The 18,705-nt window shown below is 47.5% G+C and overlaps 1 protein-coding gene across 2 annotated transcripts in view; it reads left to right on the top strand.

Annotated features, from left to right (window-relative positions):
- LOC119952964 (caskin-2-like) overlaps positions 1-18,705 on the top strand; it is a 320,000-nt gene that overhangs the window by 210,760 nt on the left and 90,535 nt on the right. For both annotated transcript variants that reach the window (XM_038776607.1, XM_038776608.1), the window contains exons 5-6: positions 179-324; positions 17,795-17,890. In XM_038776607.1, the coding sequence (XP_038632535.1) occupies positions 179-324; positions 17,795-17,890 (242 nt within the window). The remainder of the gene's footprint in view (positions 1-178; positions 325-17,794; positions 17,891-18,705) is intronic.

An 18,705-nucleotide genomic window follows, 5' to 3' on the forward strand; every position in this document is an offset into this window, starting at 1 on the left:
AAGCACCAAATGTCCCAAAATTCACAGCCTTTTGGAGGAGAGTGCTCCAGATTTTTACAGCCATTTGTGTGAAACAATCGTCCCTCATGACTGGCCTTGCTCTAATGTTAGATTTGAACCCCTTGGCATTACTGCTTGTTGATAGTCTGCCTTTGGTCCTGTTTTATGTTCTATGAAGGAATGCGACCCTTACACTACGCAGCATGGCAGGGAAGGTTGGAGCCGGTACGTCTGCTCCTTCGTGCTGGAGCGGTCGTGAACGTGGCCTCGCAGGATGGGCAGATCCCATTGCACCTCGCAGCGCAGTATGGACATTATGATGTGGTAAGTAGGAGCTCCCCCTTTTGTCACACCCTGTAACGTTGTTATTTGGCTCCTTTCGACATTGGTTCCAGCATAATATGGGAAGATCATTCTTGGGCCAATACAACCCTTGCGTTGATTACTGACAACCCATCAGCAATGTTGCTCTCGCCATAGGATCTTAACAGTACAGAAGAAGGCCGCTCAGCCCTTCCAGTCCATGCTGGCTACCACTGTCAATGTTGGACATATGACAGCGTTACTCATTCTAGTTTAAAGTGATGGAGTGGCACAGTGGTGAGCACTGCTGCCTCACAGAGCCAAGGACCCGGGTTCAATTTCAACCTTGGGTGATTGTGTGGAGTTTGCACATTCTCCCCGTGTCTGTGTGGGTTTCCTCCAGGTGCTCCGGTTCCCTCTCACAGTCCAAAGATGTGCAGTGTAAGTGTATTGGCCATGCGAGATTGCCCTTTGGTATCCAAATGTTAGGTGGGGTACGGGGATAAGATGGGGGAGTTGGCCTGGGTAGGGTGCTCTTTCGGAGGGTTGGTGCAGACTCAAAGGGTCTCCTTCTGCACTGTAGGGATTCTATGCTTCTGTGATGCATTTAAGGGGAAGACTGATATCATAGACGGAAGGAGAAAATAATATAGAAATGCATGTTGATAGGGTGAGGTGATATAAAGTGTATGTGCGGAGTGTAAGTTCAACTGCGTGGCCTGATTCTGAGTTACCTTAAAACTCTGGACACAATGCACCTCACCATGTTTGGAATGAGTGTCTCTTTATAACCTTACTTGCCCACTGACAAGCGGCAGGAAGAGAGAATCCCGCCACCAGCTAACACCGCTGAGAAACACGCGACTGGGGAACCGGAGAATCCAGCCTGCTATTTGGACACGGTTTACTGAAATCCAAATGATAGCATTACACATGGTGTGGGACCAAAGTTTCTCAGGGACAAGGTTACAGAATCAAATACCACTGAAGTACCATCAGCCTGCTCTTCTCTTAAGACCAATATATAGAGCCCTGCCAACAAGGGAGGGCAACAGTGGGTCCATGTGCAGTAACCAAATGACCAAGGTAGCAATTCACCCTCCTCGTCTTCCTGGTCCAAGACATTAGAAAAAGAGGAGTGGTTTGTGATGATCTAGGAGGCAGAGAGATGGAATGGCTTCCTTGTTCATCCAAGCCTGTCTTATTGGAGATACCATATGGCGAGGGTGGTGAGGGTAAGTTGTGTGGGCTGTCCTTTCTGGTGGATGCAGCATGTTAGGATCAGGGATTTCTGGTCAGCGGGTGTTTCATGAATTTGTCTCACCTTTCCTGCCATCTCCCCTGTTTTCGCCGTGCTGCCTCTCTGTCCTGATTCATGCCGGGTTATCGTTCCACTGGGCACACACTAATTAGTAAGTTTGCGGATGACACAAAGGTTGGTGGAATTGCGGATAGCGATGAGGACTGTCAGAGATACAGCAGGATTTAGATCATTTGGAGACTTGGGCGGAGAGATGGCAGATGGAGTTTAATCCAGACAAATGTGAGGTAATGCATTTTGGAAGGTCTAATACAGGTAGGGAATATACAGTGAAAGGTAGAACCCTCAAGAGTATTGACAGTCAGAGAGATCTAGGTGTACAGGTCCACAGGTCACAGAAAGGGGCAACACAGGTGGAGAAAGCAGTCAATAAGCAATACGGCATGCTTGCCTTAATTGGCCAGGGCATTGAGCATAAAAATTGGCAAGTCATGTTGTAGCTGTATAGAACCTTAGTTAGGCCACACTTGGAGTATAGTGTTCAATTCTGGTTGCCACACTACCAGAAAGAGTGTGCAAAAGAAATTTACCAGGATGTTGCCTGGTATGGAGGGCATAAGCTATGAGGAGAGGTTGAATAAACTTGGTTTGTTCTCACTGGAACGACGGAGGTTGAGGGGCGACCTGATAGAGGGCTACAAAATTATGAGGGGCATCGACAGAGTGGATGGTCAGAGACTTTTTCCTAGGGTGGAGGGGTGAATTACCAGGGGGCATAGGTTTAAGGTGCGAGGGGCAAGGTTTAGAGGAGATGTACGAGGCAGGTTTTTTTACACAGAGGGTAGTGGGTGCCTGGGGGTCGCTGCCGTTGGAGGTGGTGGAAGCAGGGACGATAGTGACGTTTAAGGGGCATCTTGACAAATATATGAATAGGATGGGAATAGAGGGATACGGACCCCGGAAGTGTAGAAGATTTTAGTTTAGATGGGCAGCATGGTCGGCGCAGGCTTGGAGGGCCGAAGGGCCTGTTCCTGTGCTGTACTTTTCTTTATTCTTTGTATGGTACACCATCACAGCATGACTGGGCACTGAGATGGGACTGGTGATTGAAAGATGGGTTGGCATGATTGACCCCAGTTCTGCCGTCACCAAATTGACGCACACAATCACACACCAACCTGGGCTTCCGGGCATTGGGTCCGATAGCAGAGGCATCGCTGATTGACCTCTCCTGACCCAGGGGCCACTCCGTAGCATTGCTCTGTGAATGCGGTCCCCAGCACATGTGACAAATCAAACTCACTGCTTGGCACAGCAGGATCCCACAACACACAGGACACCTAACAACTGGTCTCCACATAATTTCCAGACAGGATATTGGAATGTCATTAGATTTTTAAAATATTAGCTGTGCAATTCACATACCGTTTCAGCCCTCTGAAGGAGCTGTTGAAGTTTTCGGACATTATTCTGGGTAGTTCCAGGAATGACCTGGGAATAGCTGTTTGTGTTGGGACTGGATGTTAGGACAATGATGCCAGGGCACCATCGATTGTACCCTCCTCATTGTTGATAGCGTCTGGGCTTTCTTACGAAGCGGGCGAGCAGGGTTGGCATATGATCAGGTGCTGATGGTGAGCCCATTGACTTCCCGCAATGTTAAGCATGACCATCACACCCCAGCTAATTAAGGCCCGGAAGTGTCCGATTAAGGACCACTCAACACCCTCAGCCCACTGACACTGGTATTCTATGTCATGTTGGAAGGGGGGGGGGGGGGGGCAATTCGGGCGGCATCCCTGTATGATCTCTTGCTTAGCACCCTGTACTTCATGGAGCGCTCCCCAAGGCAAGGGCTGCCCTACACATTGATTGTCTCTCTCTCTCTCTCTCTTTCTCTCACGCGCACACACTGTGACTCTGTCTGTCCGTCTCTCTCTCTCACACACATTCACTGACTCTCTCTCTCTCTCACACACATTCACTGACTCTCTCTCTCTCCCTCAGACACACTCACTCACTCACTGACTCTCACTCTCTCTCACACGTACATACTCACTGACTCTCTCTCTCTCCCTCTCAGACACACTCACTCACTGACTCTCTCTCTCTCTCAGACACACTCACTCACTGACTCACTCAGACATACATACTCACTGACTTTGTCTGTCTCTCTCTCATACACATTCACTGACTCTCTCTCTCTCTCTCACACACACACATTCACTGACTCTCTCTCTCAGACATACTCACTCACTGACTCTCTCTCTCTCTCTCTCCGACACACTTACTCACTGACTCTCTCTCTCACACATACATACTCACTGACTGTCTGTCTCTCTTTCTCTCTCACACATTCACTGACTCTCTCTCTCAGACACACTCACTCACTCTGACTCTCTCTCTCACACGTACATACTCACTGACTCTCTCTCTCTCAGACACACTCACTGACTCTCTCTCTCTCACACACATTCACTGACTCTCTGTCTGTCTCTCTCTCTCACACACATTCACTGACTCTCTCTCTCACACACATTCACTGACTCTCTCAGACACTCACTCAGTGACTCTCTCTCTCTCTCTCAGACACACTCACTCACTGACTCTCTCTCAGACACACTCACTCACTGACTCTCTCTCTCTCTCTCAGACACACTCACTTACTGACTCTCTCTCTCTCTCAGACACACTCACTCACTGACTCTCTCTCTCTCTCACACACATTCACTGACTCTCTCTCTCTCACACACACACGTTCACTGACTCTCTCTCTCACACACATTCACTGACTCTCTCTCTCTCACACACACACATTCACTGACTCTCTCTCTCTCTCTCACACACGTTCACTGACTCTCTCTCTCTCTCACACACGTTCACTGACTCTCTCTCTCTCACACACACATTCACTGACTCTCTCTCTCAGACACACTCACTCACTGACTCTCTCTCTCTCTCACACACATTCACTGACTCTCTCTCTCACACACACACATTCACTGACACTCTCTCTCTCTCACACATACATACTCACTGACTCTCTGTCTGTCTCTCTTTCTCACACATTCACTGACTCTCTCTCTCTCAGACACACTCACTCACTCACTGACTCTCTCTCTCTCTCACACGTACATACTCACTGACTCTCTCTCTCTCTCTCTCTCAGACACACTCACTCACTGACTCAGACATACATACTCACTGACTCTCTGTCTCTCTCTCTCACACACATTCACTGACTCTCTCTCTCTCTCTCACACACACATTCACTGACTCTCTCTCTCTCAGACACACTCACTTACTGACTCTCTCTCTCTCTCTCAGACACACTCACTCACTGACTCTCTCTCTCTCACACACATTCACTGACTCTCTCTCTCTCTCTCACACACAAACATTCACTGACACTCTCTCTCTCTCTCACACATACATACTCACTGACTCTCTGTCTGTCTCTCTTTCTCACACATTCACTGACTCTCTCTCTCTCAGACACACTCACTCACTCACTGACTCTCTCTCTCACACGTACATACTCACTGACTCTCTCTCTCAGACACACTCACTGACTCTCTCTCTCACACACATTCACTGACTCTCTGTCTGTCTCTCTCTCTCTCACACACATTCACCGACTCTCTCAGACACACACTCACTGACTCTCTCAGACACACACTCACTGACTCTCTCTCTCTCAGACACACTCACTCACTGACTCTCTCTCTCTCAGACACACACACTCACTCACTGACTCTCTCTCTCACACACATTCACTGACTCTCTCACACACACACATTCACTGACTCTCTCACACACACATTCACTGACTCTCTCTCTCTCTCTCTCTCACACACATTTACTGACTCTCTCAGACACACTCAATCACTGACTCTCTCTCTCTCTCTCAGACACACTCACTCACTGACTCTCACACACACACATTCACTGACTCTCTCTCTCACACACATTCACTGACTCTCTCAGACACACTCACTCACTGACTCTCTCTCACACACATTCACTGACTCTCTCAGACACACTCAATCACTGACTCTCTCTCTCTCACACACATTCACTGACTCTCTCAGACACACTCAATCACTGACTCTCTCTCTCTCAGACACACTCACTCACTGACTCTCTCTCTCTTTCTCACACACACACATTCACTGACTCTCTCAGACATACATACTCACTGACTCTGTCTGTCTCTCTCTCTCTTTCTCACACACATTCACTGACTCTCTCTCTCAGACACACTCACTCGCTGACTCTCTCTCTCAGACACATACATACTCACTGACTGTCTGTCTCTCTCTCTCTCTGTCTCTCACTCACTCACTCGTCCCAGCAATGGCCACAACCCCGGTGGTGTTGCTGGTACTGAAGAGCTGCCAGCTGCCTTCAAGGTCTGATCCTTGCCTTTGACATGGGGACCCCGATGGCAGGCAGTTAACTGCTTGATTGACCTTTAATCCTGTCAGGGAGCCTGGAAATGGCTGTGGCGGAGTTGCTCCCGGCTTTCAGCGGGTGACTGGACCCACTGCCAAAGGCCATTAAATTCAGCCATTGCCCCTTTAAATTTCCAACCCCTCTTTTGTCCTGAATATGATTACACCCAAGGCCTCACTTTCATCGTGAGTGAGTTAGAGTGTTTGATGGGAGTTGTTGAGTAATGTGAGAGTTTGTTTTTAAATTGCACCTTATTATCAGAATCTCTCAGATATCACAGCCTGATGGGACTTGCTTGTTTTGAAACGAGGCTGTGTTTAAAGGCAGTTGTCGACGTCCACCCGAAAAATGAAAACAAAGTTTCCATAACCCAGACTCAGGATTGTAAAGGCCGATACTAGTTACACAAGAGGAGAGGGTGTAGCGTCAGGTGAGATATTGTTGGGCAAGATATACCGAGAGAAATGGAACAAGGAGGCACCATGTCAGGGAAAAAACAGGAAATATTACATGGAGGAGCACGTTTAGACCAGTGTGGGGATTGTACTATTTGGGGCACTGGCAGTATAGGGAGTGTGGGATTAGGGGCACTGGCAGTATAGGGAGTGTGGGATTGTCGGTCACTGCCAGTGTAGGGGGTGTGGGATTGGGAACATTGCCAGTGTAGGGAGTGTGGGATTGGGAACACTGCCAGTGTCGGGAATGTGGGATTAGGGGCACTGCCAGTGTAGGGGGTTTGGGATTGGGAACACTGCCAGTGTAGGGAGTGTGGGATTGGGAACACTGCCAGTGTGGGGAGTGTGGGATTGGGGACAATGGCAGTGTAGGGATGTGGGATTAGGGGCACTGCCAGTGTAGGGAGTGTGGGATTGGGAACACTGCCAGTGTAGGGAGTGTGGGATTGGGAACACTGCCAGTGTAGGGAGTGTGGGATTTGGGACACTGCCAGTGTAGGGAGTGTGGGATTGGGAACACTGCCAGTGTAGGGAGTGTGGGATTGGGAACACTGCCAGTGTAGGGAGTGTGGGATTGGGGACAATGACAGTGTAGGGAGTGTGGGATTGTCGGTCACTGCCAGTGTGGGGAGTGTGGGATTGGGTCACTGCCAGTGTAGGGAGTGTGGGATTGGGGTCACTGCCAGTGTAGGGAGTGTGGGATTGGGAACACTGCCAGTATAGGGAGTGTAGGATTGGGAGCACTGCCAGTGTAGGGAGTGTGGGATTGGGAACACTGCCAGTGTAGGGGGTGTGGGATTGGGGACAATGACAGTGTGGGGAGTGTGGGATTCGGAACACTGCCAGTGTGGGGAGTGTGGGATTGGGAAAACTGGCAGTGTGGGGAGTGTGGGATTGGGGGAATTGCCAGTGTGGGGAGTGTGGGATTGGGGTCACTGCCAGAGGGGAGTGTGGGATTGGGGTAACAGCCAGTGTAGAGAGTGTGGGATTGGGGACACTGCCAGTGTAGGGAGTGTGGGATTGGGGAGAATGACAGTGTAGGGAGTGTTGGATTGGGGTCACTGCCAGTGTGGGGAGTGTGCGATTGGGGACACTGCCAGTTTGGGGAGTGTGGGATTGGGAACACTGCCAGTGTGGGGAGTGTGGGATTGGGGGAATTGCCAGTTTGGGGAGTGTGGGATTGGGAACACTGCCAGTGTAGGGAGTGTGGGATTGGGGACACTGCCAGTGTAGGGAGTGTGGGATTGGGGACACTGCCGGTGTGGGGTGTGTGGGATTGGGGGAATTGCCAGTTTGGGGAGTGTGGGATTGGGAACACTGCCAGTGTAGGGAGTGTGGGATTGGGAACGCTGCCAGTGTGGGGTGTGTGGGATTGGGGGAATTGCCAGTTTGGGGAGTGTGGGATTGGGAACACTGCCAGTGTGGGATTGGGGGAATTACCAGTTTGGGGAGTGTAGGATTTGGATCACTGCCAGTGTGGGATTGGGAACACTACCAGTGTTGGGAGTGTGGGATTTGGGACAATGCCAGTGTAGGGAGTGTGGGATTGGGGACACTGCCAGTGTAGGGAGTGTGGGATTGGGGACACTGCCAGTGTAGGGAGTGTGGGATTGCAGACACTGCCAGTGTAGGGAGTGTCAGAATTGTTTTGAATCAGGGAATCATTGTGTTGGGCAGGACCAAGATGAGTTTCTTACCGTGTATTTTGCACCATAGCACCCATCACCGTCCCCCCGCCATGCTGGCTGGCCTACATCCCCCACCCCCGTGCTCGCTGGCCTACATCCCCCCCTCTCCCCCCCCCCCCCCCCCCCCCCCCCCGTGCTCATTGCCCCCTCTCCCATGCTCGCTGGCGTACATCCCTCCCATGTGCTCGCTGGCCTACATCCCTCCCATGTGCTCGCTGGCCTACATCCCTCCCATGTGCTCGCTGGCCTACATCCCTCCCATGTGCTCGCTGGCCTACATCCCCCCCCCCGTGCTCATTGCCCCCTCTCCCATGCTCGCTGGCCTACATCCCTCCCATGTGCTCGCTGGCCTACATCCCTTAATATCTTTGCTGAACAAAAATCTCAGATTTAAAAATAACAACTGATCTAGCTTCAACTGCTGTTTGTGGGAGAGAGATCCAAACCACTACCACCCTTTGAGTGAAGAAGTTCTTCCTAAAATCACTCCTGAATGGCCTTGACCTAATTTTAGACTATGCCCCCTCGTTTTCGAATCTCCAACCAGTGGAAATAGTTTATCTTTACATACTCTGCCTTTCCCTGTTAATAACTTAAATACTTCAATCACCCTTTAACCATCTAAATTGTAGCGAAAACGAGTCAAATTTGAGTAATCTCTCCTCATAATCCAGGTATCCTGTTTGTAAACCTAGTCCCTCCAAGGCCAAAATATCCTTCCTAAGATATGGTGCCCAGAACTGCTCACAGCTAGTGGGGTCTAACTGGTGTTTTGTATAGCTGCCGCATAACCCTTGTGTCTTTATATTCCAATCGTCTTCATATAAAGGCTAGCATTCCATTAGACTTTTTGATTATTTTCTGCACTCAGAACATAGAACGTACAGTGCAGAAGGAGGCCATTCGGCCCATTGACTCTGTACCGGCCCATTTACTCACTTCCACCCTATCCCCGTAACCCAATAACCCCTCCAAACCCTTTTGGTCACTAAGGGCAATTTATCATGGCCAATACACATAATCTGCACGTCTTTGGACTGTGGGAGGAAACCGGAGCAACCGGAGGAAACCCACCACGCGGACATGGGCAGAACGTGCAGACTCCGCACAGACAGTGACCCAGTGGGGAATTGAACCTGGGACCCTGGCACTGTTAAGCCTCAGTGCTAGCCACTTGTGCTACCTGTTGCTAGCATTTTAAGGACCTATGCACCTGACCTCACCAAGTCTCTTTGGACATTCACTTTGGACAAAGAGTACTTCCATTTAGAAAGTACTCTGCTCTATCCTTTTTTGCCCAAAATGGATAACCTCACACTTGCTTACATTTAACTCCATCTGCAATAATTTTGCCCATTCACCAAGTCTGTCAATATCGCCCTGCAATTTTATGCTATCGTCTAGGCTGAGAACAATACCACCTAACTTTGTATCATCTGCAAATTTGGATATGTGACATTCTGTACTATCATCCAAGTCATTGATGAATAATGTGAATCTCGCGATCTCTGTAATCTCCTCCAGTCCCACCATCCTCCGAGTCACCTATTTTCTGCAATTCCAACTTCTTGAGAACCCTCCGAGTATAATCGCTCCACCAGCGGCGGACGTGCTTCAGCTACCTGGGCCCTAAGCTCTGGCATTTCCTGACTAAACCTCTCTGACTCTCTTTCCTGCTTTAAAGAGACTCCTTCAAACCTATCTCTTTGACTGAGTCCTAATATCTCCTTCTGTGGCTCAGTGTCAAATTCTGTTTGAAACATTACTCTGAAGCACCCTGGGGTGCATATTAACGGCAAGGCATAAATGTAGATAATTGATATTGACTACAGGCAGTTGGTGGGAATGTCGGGCACTACATTAGCCGGCAGTAACAGGCAGGTGATTTTTGGGAAAATGTTGGGATACTTTACCTCCTTAAACCCAGTTGCAGAACATTTAAGCACCTTTTTATTCCTGTGTGCGCTTCTGTCTCGCTTGGGCTGGGGGCAAGGGTTAAACGTGGATACTCCTGCTAGTGTTATGAATACGGATCACATTGAGTCACTACATCGCTGACATATGGGTGAGGAATCAACTCAGCCCCAGCTTATTCATTAATCTTCGTCAACATGCCTGCTGTTTACTTCCAGACCCCTCGGCGCTTGGAAAACAGAATTCTTCAGCTCTCTCGTTGGGATATTTCTAACTCTCCCCTTGATCTGCACCCTGAGGGCCACATCAAACCAAATAATAAAAAGTCATGATTCCCTCCTTCTCGGGAATAAAACTGGGCCACTGAGTGAGAGAGCGATCTCCACTCATGGAGCTTCCCTGAGTTGCTCTCCTATACCTCCTACTGGTTGCCTTGAGGACTGCATTGGCAGAGACATACTAAGTCCTGATTGTTTCAATGGGGGTTCTTTTATCACATAATTTCCCTCTCTCCTCGTATTCCAGAGGGTCATTCAACACAAGAAAAATGGGAGAGGATAGGAGGGCCTGGATATTATCAAACAACCAAAAAGAATACACAGTTCTGCAGTGTCTCGCCACGTAGTCAAAGCATCTCTGATCCTGACAACAATAAGGTTTCCTCTGCCGTGCAGTGACTGTCGTTTACATAAATACTTCAGTAAGCTTCCTTGTCATAGACTCATTGAATTTTAGTGAAGAGGGAAGCCATTTAGTCCATCGAGTCTGCACCGGCCCTTGGAAAGAGCACCCTACCCAAGCCCACACCTGCACCCTATCCCTATAAACCAGCAACCTCACCCAACCTTTTTGGACATTAAGGGCAATTTATCATGGCCACTCCACCTAACCTGCCCATCTTTGGACTGTGGGAGGAAACCCACAAAAGCACAGGAGAACATGCAGACTCCACGCAAACAGTAACCTAGCCGGGAATTGAACCTAGGACCCTAGAGCTCTGAAGCAACTGTGCTAACCACTGTGCTGCCCCCAATATTAGCTGTCAACAACATCCCACATGCAGGTAGGAGATGAATGACTGAGCCAGCCACAGACTTGAGCACATTGTCCAGGGCTAACACTCCAGGGTGGTACTGAGGGAGAGTTGCACTGTCAAAGGCGTGTTGATCTTTCACAAAATGCATTACACTGAAGCCCTGTCTATGGTGGTCTGTATGGATTTTGGAAACCATGTACATATGTACAGTCAATGTACAGATTAAATGGCCCTTCACCTTATTGATATTTGTGACATCTTGCTGTGGGCAGATCAGGCGTCGTGTCCATCTTTATTGCCACAGTCGCACTTCACGATATCTCAGCATTCCGAGACCATTCTGAGAGACAAGATAAGCAATTTATTTTAAACGTTCAATCTTGGGATGTGGGCGTCACTGGCTGGGCCAGCATTTTCTGCCCATCCCTAATTGCAGTCGATCTGAGTAACTTGCTAGGCCATTTTAGTGGGAAACAGTTAAGAGCCAGCCCCATCTCTGTGTGGGTCTGGAGTTGCATGTAGACCAGACAGACAGATTTCCTTCCCTGAAGGATATTAATGGACCAGATGGGTTTTTACGACAATCAGCAACGGTTTCATGGTCATCATTGGACTTTAATTCCAAATTTTTATTGAATTCAAATTTCACTATCTGCCATGATGGGATTCGAACCCGTTACTCCAGAGCATTACCCTGGGTCTCTGGATTACTAGGACAATGACAATACCCCTATGCCGCCGCCACCCCTAGGCCTTTCTTGCTTTCATCGAAAGAATAGCACCACTGATATGTACCGCACCCCTTCAGTGGTACACTGGACAATACTGCAGTGCTCCTGTATGAGTGCCTCTGCCTCAGCTCACCTTAACTATTCCAATGCAGTCAGTGACCACCCTCCGTTATTCTATCATCCGTAAACTTGTGGTCAACCAAAGCTCTTGTTGCCCATATCCTTATTTGCATCAAGCCCGGAACCTAAAAGCTCATGTTGTAGAGAGTAACATTCTAGTTTGGATAGAACATTGGATGTCTGAAAAATGAGAGTTTGCATAAATGAGTCGTTGCCTGATTGGCAGGACGTTAACGAGTGGAGTCAAGATCGCAAGAAACTGCAGAGTGTGGTGAACTCAGCCCAACGCATCACACAAGCTTACCACCCCCACGTTGATTCTGTATTCGCCTACTGCTGCCCCAGGAAGGCTCCCTCAACGACTCCCCCTCGGACTGATCTGTTCCCTGTAGGAACACTACTCATGACGCCCTATGCTGCTTTTGCTCATATATTTGCTTTGTTTGGCCCTTTGTTCCGCACTGTAACAAATCACTGTTTGTCGATGTACCATTTATCAATGTTCTCTATTGATTATTCTTTTTGTTTACTATGTACGTACTGTGTACGTTCCCTCGGCCGCAGAAAAATACTTTTCACTGTACTTCGGTACATGTGACAATAAATCAAATCAAATCAATAAATCAAATCAAATCCTGCAGGGGTCTGTGCTGGTGTGTCAACATTTTACAATTTATATCAGTGACTTAGATGAGGGGAGTGACACATGATAACTAAATTTGCATGAAATAGAAAGATAGGTAGGAAAGTATGTTGTGAAGAAGACATAAGGAGGTTGTGGACAGATATAGATAGATTGAGTGAGTGATAAAAAGTCTGGCAGATGGAAAATATTGTGGGAAAATGAGAAGTTGCTTATTTTGGAAGAATAAGAAAGCAGAGTATTTTTTAAACAGAGAACGACTATGGAATTCCAGGGTGCAGGGGGATCTGGGTGTTCTTATGCATGAAGCACAAAAGGTTAGTATGCAGATACAGCATTTAATCAATTTGGTTAATGAAATGTTATCCTTTATTAAGAGAGGAATTGAACATAAAGTAAGTATGTTATGCTTCAATTATGCAGGGCATTGGTGGGACCACACCTCGAATGCTGTATGTAGTTTTGTGGTCTCAGTATTGTCTTGTATAATGAATCATAACATCCTTACTTCTGTTTTCAATTCCCCTTGCAAAAATGATAACATTCTATTATTTTTCCTAATTACTTGCTGCACCTGCATTTTTAAAAATAAATTTAGAGTACTCAATACTTTTTTTTTTCCCAATTAAGGGGCAATTTAGCGTGGCCAATCCACCGAACCTGCAGATTTTTGGGTTGTGGGGGTGAGACCAACGCAAACACGGGGAGAATGTGCAAACTCCACACAGGCAGTGACCCGGGGCAGGATTGAACCTGCGTCCTCGGCGCCATGAGGCAGCAGTGCTAACCACTTGGCCACCATAGAACATACAGTGCAGAAGGAGGCCATTCGGCCCATCGAGTCCGCACCGACCCACTTAAGCCCTTACTTCTACCCTATCCCTGTAACCCAATAACCCCTCCTAACCTTTTTGGTCACTAAGAGCAATTTATCATGGCCAATCCACCTAACCTGCACATCTTTGGAGTATGGGAGGAAACCGGAGCACCCAGAGGAAACCCATGCAGACATTGGAAGAACGTGCCGACTCCGCACAGACAGTGACCCAGCAGGGAATCGAACCTGGGATCCTGGCGTTGTGAAGCCACAGTGCTATCCACTTGTCCTACTGTGCTGCCCTTTGCTGTACCTTCATACTAATCTTTTGTGATTCATGCACTAGGATACCCAGATCCCTCTGCGCCTCAGAGCTCTGCAATCTGTCATCATTTAGATAATAAGCTTATCTTTTATTCTTCCTTCCAAAATATTAATTCTACTTTTTCCCACATTCTACTCCATTCACCAAATCTTTGCCCACTCACTTGACCTATCTATGTCCCTTTGAAGCCTCCTTATGTACTCTTCACGGCTTACTTTCCTATCTATCTTTGTGTCTTTTGCAAACTTGGCAACCAACGCTTCATCCCTTCATCCAAGTCATTTATATAAATTGTAAGCAGTTGAGATGTCAGCACTGATCCCAGTGGCACACCACTCGTTAATTCTTTCTAACCTGAAAAAGACCCATTTATGCCTCCTCTCGGTTTCATGTTATCCAGCCAACCTTCTATTCATGGCAATATGTTATCCCTATAACAAGAGCGTTTATTTTCCACAATAACTTTTGATGCGTCACTTTACCAAATGTCTTCTGGAAATCTAAGTACTGTACGTTCACCGGTTAGTCTTTATCCATAGCACAATAAGTTAATTAAACATGATTTCCCTTGCACAAAACCATGTTGGCTCTGCCTTGAACTTATCCAAGTGCCCTGCTACTTTATTGTCACAAGTAGGCTTACAGTAACACAGGAATGAAGTTACTGCGAAAAGCCCCTAGTCAAGTACAAGAACAAAGAAACTTACAGCACAGGAACAGGCCCTTCAGCCCTCCCAGCTTGCGCCGATCCTAATCCTTTATCTAAACCTGTTGCCTATTTTCCAAGGTCTACTTCTCTCTGTTCCCCACCCATTCATGTGTCTGTCCAGATGCATCTTAAATGATGCTATCATACCCGCCTCTACCACCTCTGCTGGCAAAGCATTCCAGGCACCCACCACCCTCTGCGTAAAAAACTTTCCACGCACATCTCCCTTAAACTTTTCCCCTCTCACCTTGAAATCGTGACCCCTTGTAATTGACACCCCCACTCTTGGAAAAAGCTTGTTGCTATCCACCCTGTCCATACCTCTCATAATTTTGTAGACCTCAATCAGGTCTCCCCTCAACCTACGTCTTTCCAATGAAAACAATCCTAATCTACTCAACCTTTCTTCATAGCTAGCACCCTCCATACCAGGCAACATCCTGGTGAACCCCCTCTGCACCCTCTCTAAGGCATCCACATCCTTCTGGTAATGTGGCGACCAGAACTGCATGCAGTATTCCAAATGTGGCCTAACCAAAGTCCGATATAACTGTAACATGACCTGCCGACTCTTGTACTCAATACCCCATCCGATGAAGGCAAGCATGCTGTATGCCTTTTTGACCACTCTATCGACCTGCGTTGCCACCTTCAGGGTACAATGGACCTGAACTCCCAGATCTCTCTGTATATCATTTTTCCCCAGGACTCTTCCATTGACCATATCGTCTGCTCTTGAGTTAGATCTTCCAAAATACATCACCTCGCATTTGCTGAATTGAACTCCATCTGCCATTTCTCTGCCCAACTCTCCAATCTATCTATATTTTGCTGTATTCTCTGACAGTCCGCCTCGCTATCTGCAACTCCACCAATCTTAGTATCATCTGCAAACTTGCTCATCAGACCACTTATACCGTCGTCCAGATCATTTATGTATATCACAAACAACAGTCGTCCGAGCACAGATCCCTGTGGAACACCACTAGTCACCCTTCTCCATTTTGAGACACTCTCTTCCACCACTACTCTCTGTCTCCTGTTGCCCACCCAGTTCTTTATCCATCTAGCTAGTACACCCTGAACCCCATAGGACTTCACTTTTTCCATCAACCTGCCATGGGAAACTTTATCAAATGATTTACTAAAGTCCATGTATATGACATCTACAGCCCTTCCCTCATCAATTAACTTTGTCACTTCCTCAAAGAATTCTATTAGGTTTGTGAGACATGACCTTCCCTGCGACTGTTCGGGTACACTGAGGGAGAATACAGAATGTCCAAATTACCTAACAGCACGTCTTTCGGGACTTGTGGGAGGAAACCGTAGCACCCGGAGGAAACCCTTGCTTACACATAAGAACGTGCAGACATCGCACAGACAGTGACCCAGCCGGGAATCAAACCTGGGACTCTGGAGCTGCGAAGCAACAGTGCTAATCACTGTGCTACCGTACTGTGCTCCTGTTTCATATGTTCGTAAGACCCATTTACCCAGTGCTCGCTGCCCTATGTTGGTTCCCTGTTAAGTATCATCACAATTGAAAAATTGTTTTCAAATGTTTCCGTGGCCTTGCTCCTCTCTATCTCTGTTCTCTCCTCTGGCTCCAGATCCCTGCACCCCGTCATATCCTGACATTTGAATATTCCAATTTTAATAGCTCCACCTCTGGCAGCCAAACCTTAACTGCCTGGGCCCTATGATGTGTCCAGAGACAGTTCAATTCGCTATCACGTTTGATCCAGTCGGCATGGAAAATTAAACGCAAAGAGTTTCTGATCTTTACAAACTGTAAATGTGATTATTGACACCTGAGAACCAAAAACAAGAACATATTGCAATCTCTCTTATTTCTTTTAAGACAGTCCTTAAAACCTAACTCTTTGACCAAGCTTTTAGTCATCTGCCCTAATATTGCCTTGAGTAAAGGGCGGCATGGTAGTGCAGTGGTTAGCACTTCTGCCTCATGACGCTGAGGACCCGAGTTCGATCCCAGCCCCGGGTCACTGTCCGTATGGAGTTTGCACATTCTCCCTTGTCTGCATGGGTCTCAAAAAAGATGTGTGGGTTGGTGGATTGGCCATACTAAATTGCCCCTTAATTGGAAAAAAGAATTGGGTCCATAAATGTATTTTTTAAAATATTGCCTTGCTTGGCCCTGTTCTGTATCAGGGGATACATTCCTGCTGGTTAGGCCTCACGTGATGTGTAGTGATGTTGGCAGAGTGTTGGTGCGAGGCTTTGTAGCAGATTACCAACTTGATTGTATTGAGCAACCCCTCTTAATAAACCTCTCAACGTGTTTTACAAGTATCCAGGTTGTGGGCACCACCATAACCTTTCTCTTTTCAGCAACGAAGAAATATAACAAGCACATTGTCAAATTTTCCTTCAAAATGCATCTGTGAAGTACCATGGGATGTTTTAGTGCCATGGGATGTTTTATAAAGTTAAAGATACTTTAGAAATACAATATTATTGTTGCACTAGTGTCTGTGGTGTGGTTATGCCACAGTCCTTCAATGCTGCATGAGTATCTGTGAATGGTTGGTTCTCCTTCAGTTGTGAATTATTGTGTGTTTGAGTCCTCAAGTGGGGCTGCACTTTGACCGTTTCAAGTTGTTGTAGAATGTGCTCAGCCAGGATTCTATCCGGGAAGCATTGTAGGCATATCAAGACATTTAGCTAAAGACTAGTTTAGTTACACTATTTACAGGATGTACACACTGGGTTACAGGGAAGGTCCATCTCCCCTCAGGGCTACATGTCTGCTCCCGAAAGTACATCGCACATGGCTCAGCACATCCATTCTGTTAACCCTTTGTGCCACACAAGCAAAGATCGGATTGCTACAAACTGAGTTTGGTCAATCAGGAGTTAGTTATCTGGGGGTCGACTGTATTTTTTTTTACTCTTGTGATAATAATGATCCCAAAAAATGCTCTTTAGAAATCTCTCAAAATATTGATGGCGGCATGGTGTGACAGTGGTTAGCACTGCTGACTCACAGCGCCAGGGACTCTGGTTCGATTCTGACCTCAGGTGACTGTGTGGAGCTTGCACTTTCTCCCCGTGTCTGTGTGGGTTTCCTCCCACAGTCCAACGATGTGCAGGTTAGGTGTATTGGCCATGCTGAATTGAGATGCAGAAGAGTCCGTATAAGTATATTCAATGGTTTTAAGTATTGACTTGCTCAGTAATGGAGATGTGAGTCTGCGCAATGAGGGTGGGCATAAAGACTGAAAGAAAGGATCGATAATCTGTAAATAGAAACGGGATTCCGTGGGGATTGTCCACATGCTATTATCACCATTGTGCTTATTTTCATTCACAGTCCGAGATGCTTCTACAGCATCAGTCCAACCCATGCATCATAAATAAGGCCAAGAAGACTCCGCTGGACCTTGCGTGTGAGTTTGGCAGACTGAAGGTAAGATTGTGTGTCTGCTTACATCTAACTCTAAATCAGGGCCATTCCAGCGCTGTTATTGATGGAGTCTATCACCCCATGTTTGGGGCAGCACGGTAGCATGGTGGTTAGCATAAATGCTTCACAGCTCCAGGGTCCCAGGTTCGATTCCCGCTGGGTCACTGTCTGTGCGGAGTTTCCATGTCCTCCCCGTGTGTGCGTGGGTTTCCTCCGGGTGCTCCGGTTTCCTCCCACAGTCCAAAGATGTGCGGGGTTAGGTGGATTGGCCATGATAAATTGCCCGTAGTGTCCTAAAAAGTAAGATTAAGGGAGGGGGGTTGTTGGGTTACGGGTATAGGGTGGATACGTGGGTTTGAGTAGGGTGATCATTGCTCGGCACAACATCGAGGGCCGAAGGGCCTGTTCTGTGCTGTACTGTTCTATGTTCTATGTTCCATGCCCACAGAAAAGGTGGATTCAGTTTCACAAAGGAGGCAGATTAAGTAACTATAAGATGATTGCTAAGCAGGGACCAAGTGTTGAGATCCCAAGGAACAAAGGACAAAGGAACATCTCAGGAACAGGCCCTTCGGCCCTCCAAGCCTGTTGCGACCATGCTGCCCGGCTAAACTAAAATCTTCTACACTTAAGGATCCGTATCCCTCTATTCCCATCCTATTCATGTATTTGTCAAGATGCCCCTTAAACGTCACTATCGTCCCTGCTTCCACCACCTCCTCCGACAGCGAGTTCCAAGCACCCACTACCCTCTGTGTAAAACAACTTGCCACGTATATCTCCTCTAAAGCTTGCCCCTCGCACCTTAAAGCTATGTC

The sequence above is a fragment of the Scyliorhinus canicula genome, chromosome 18, assembly GCF_902713615.1.
Source record: "Scyliorhinus canicula chromosome 18, sScyCan1.1, whole genome shotgun sequence".
In the NCBI taxonomy this organism is placed as follows: Eukaryota; Metazoa; Chordata; class Chondrichthyes; order Carcharhiniformes; family Scyliorhinidae; genus Scyliorhinus; species Scyliorhinus canicula.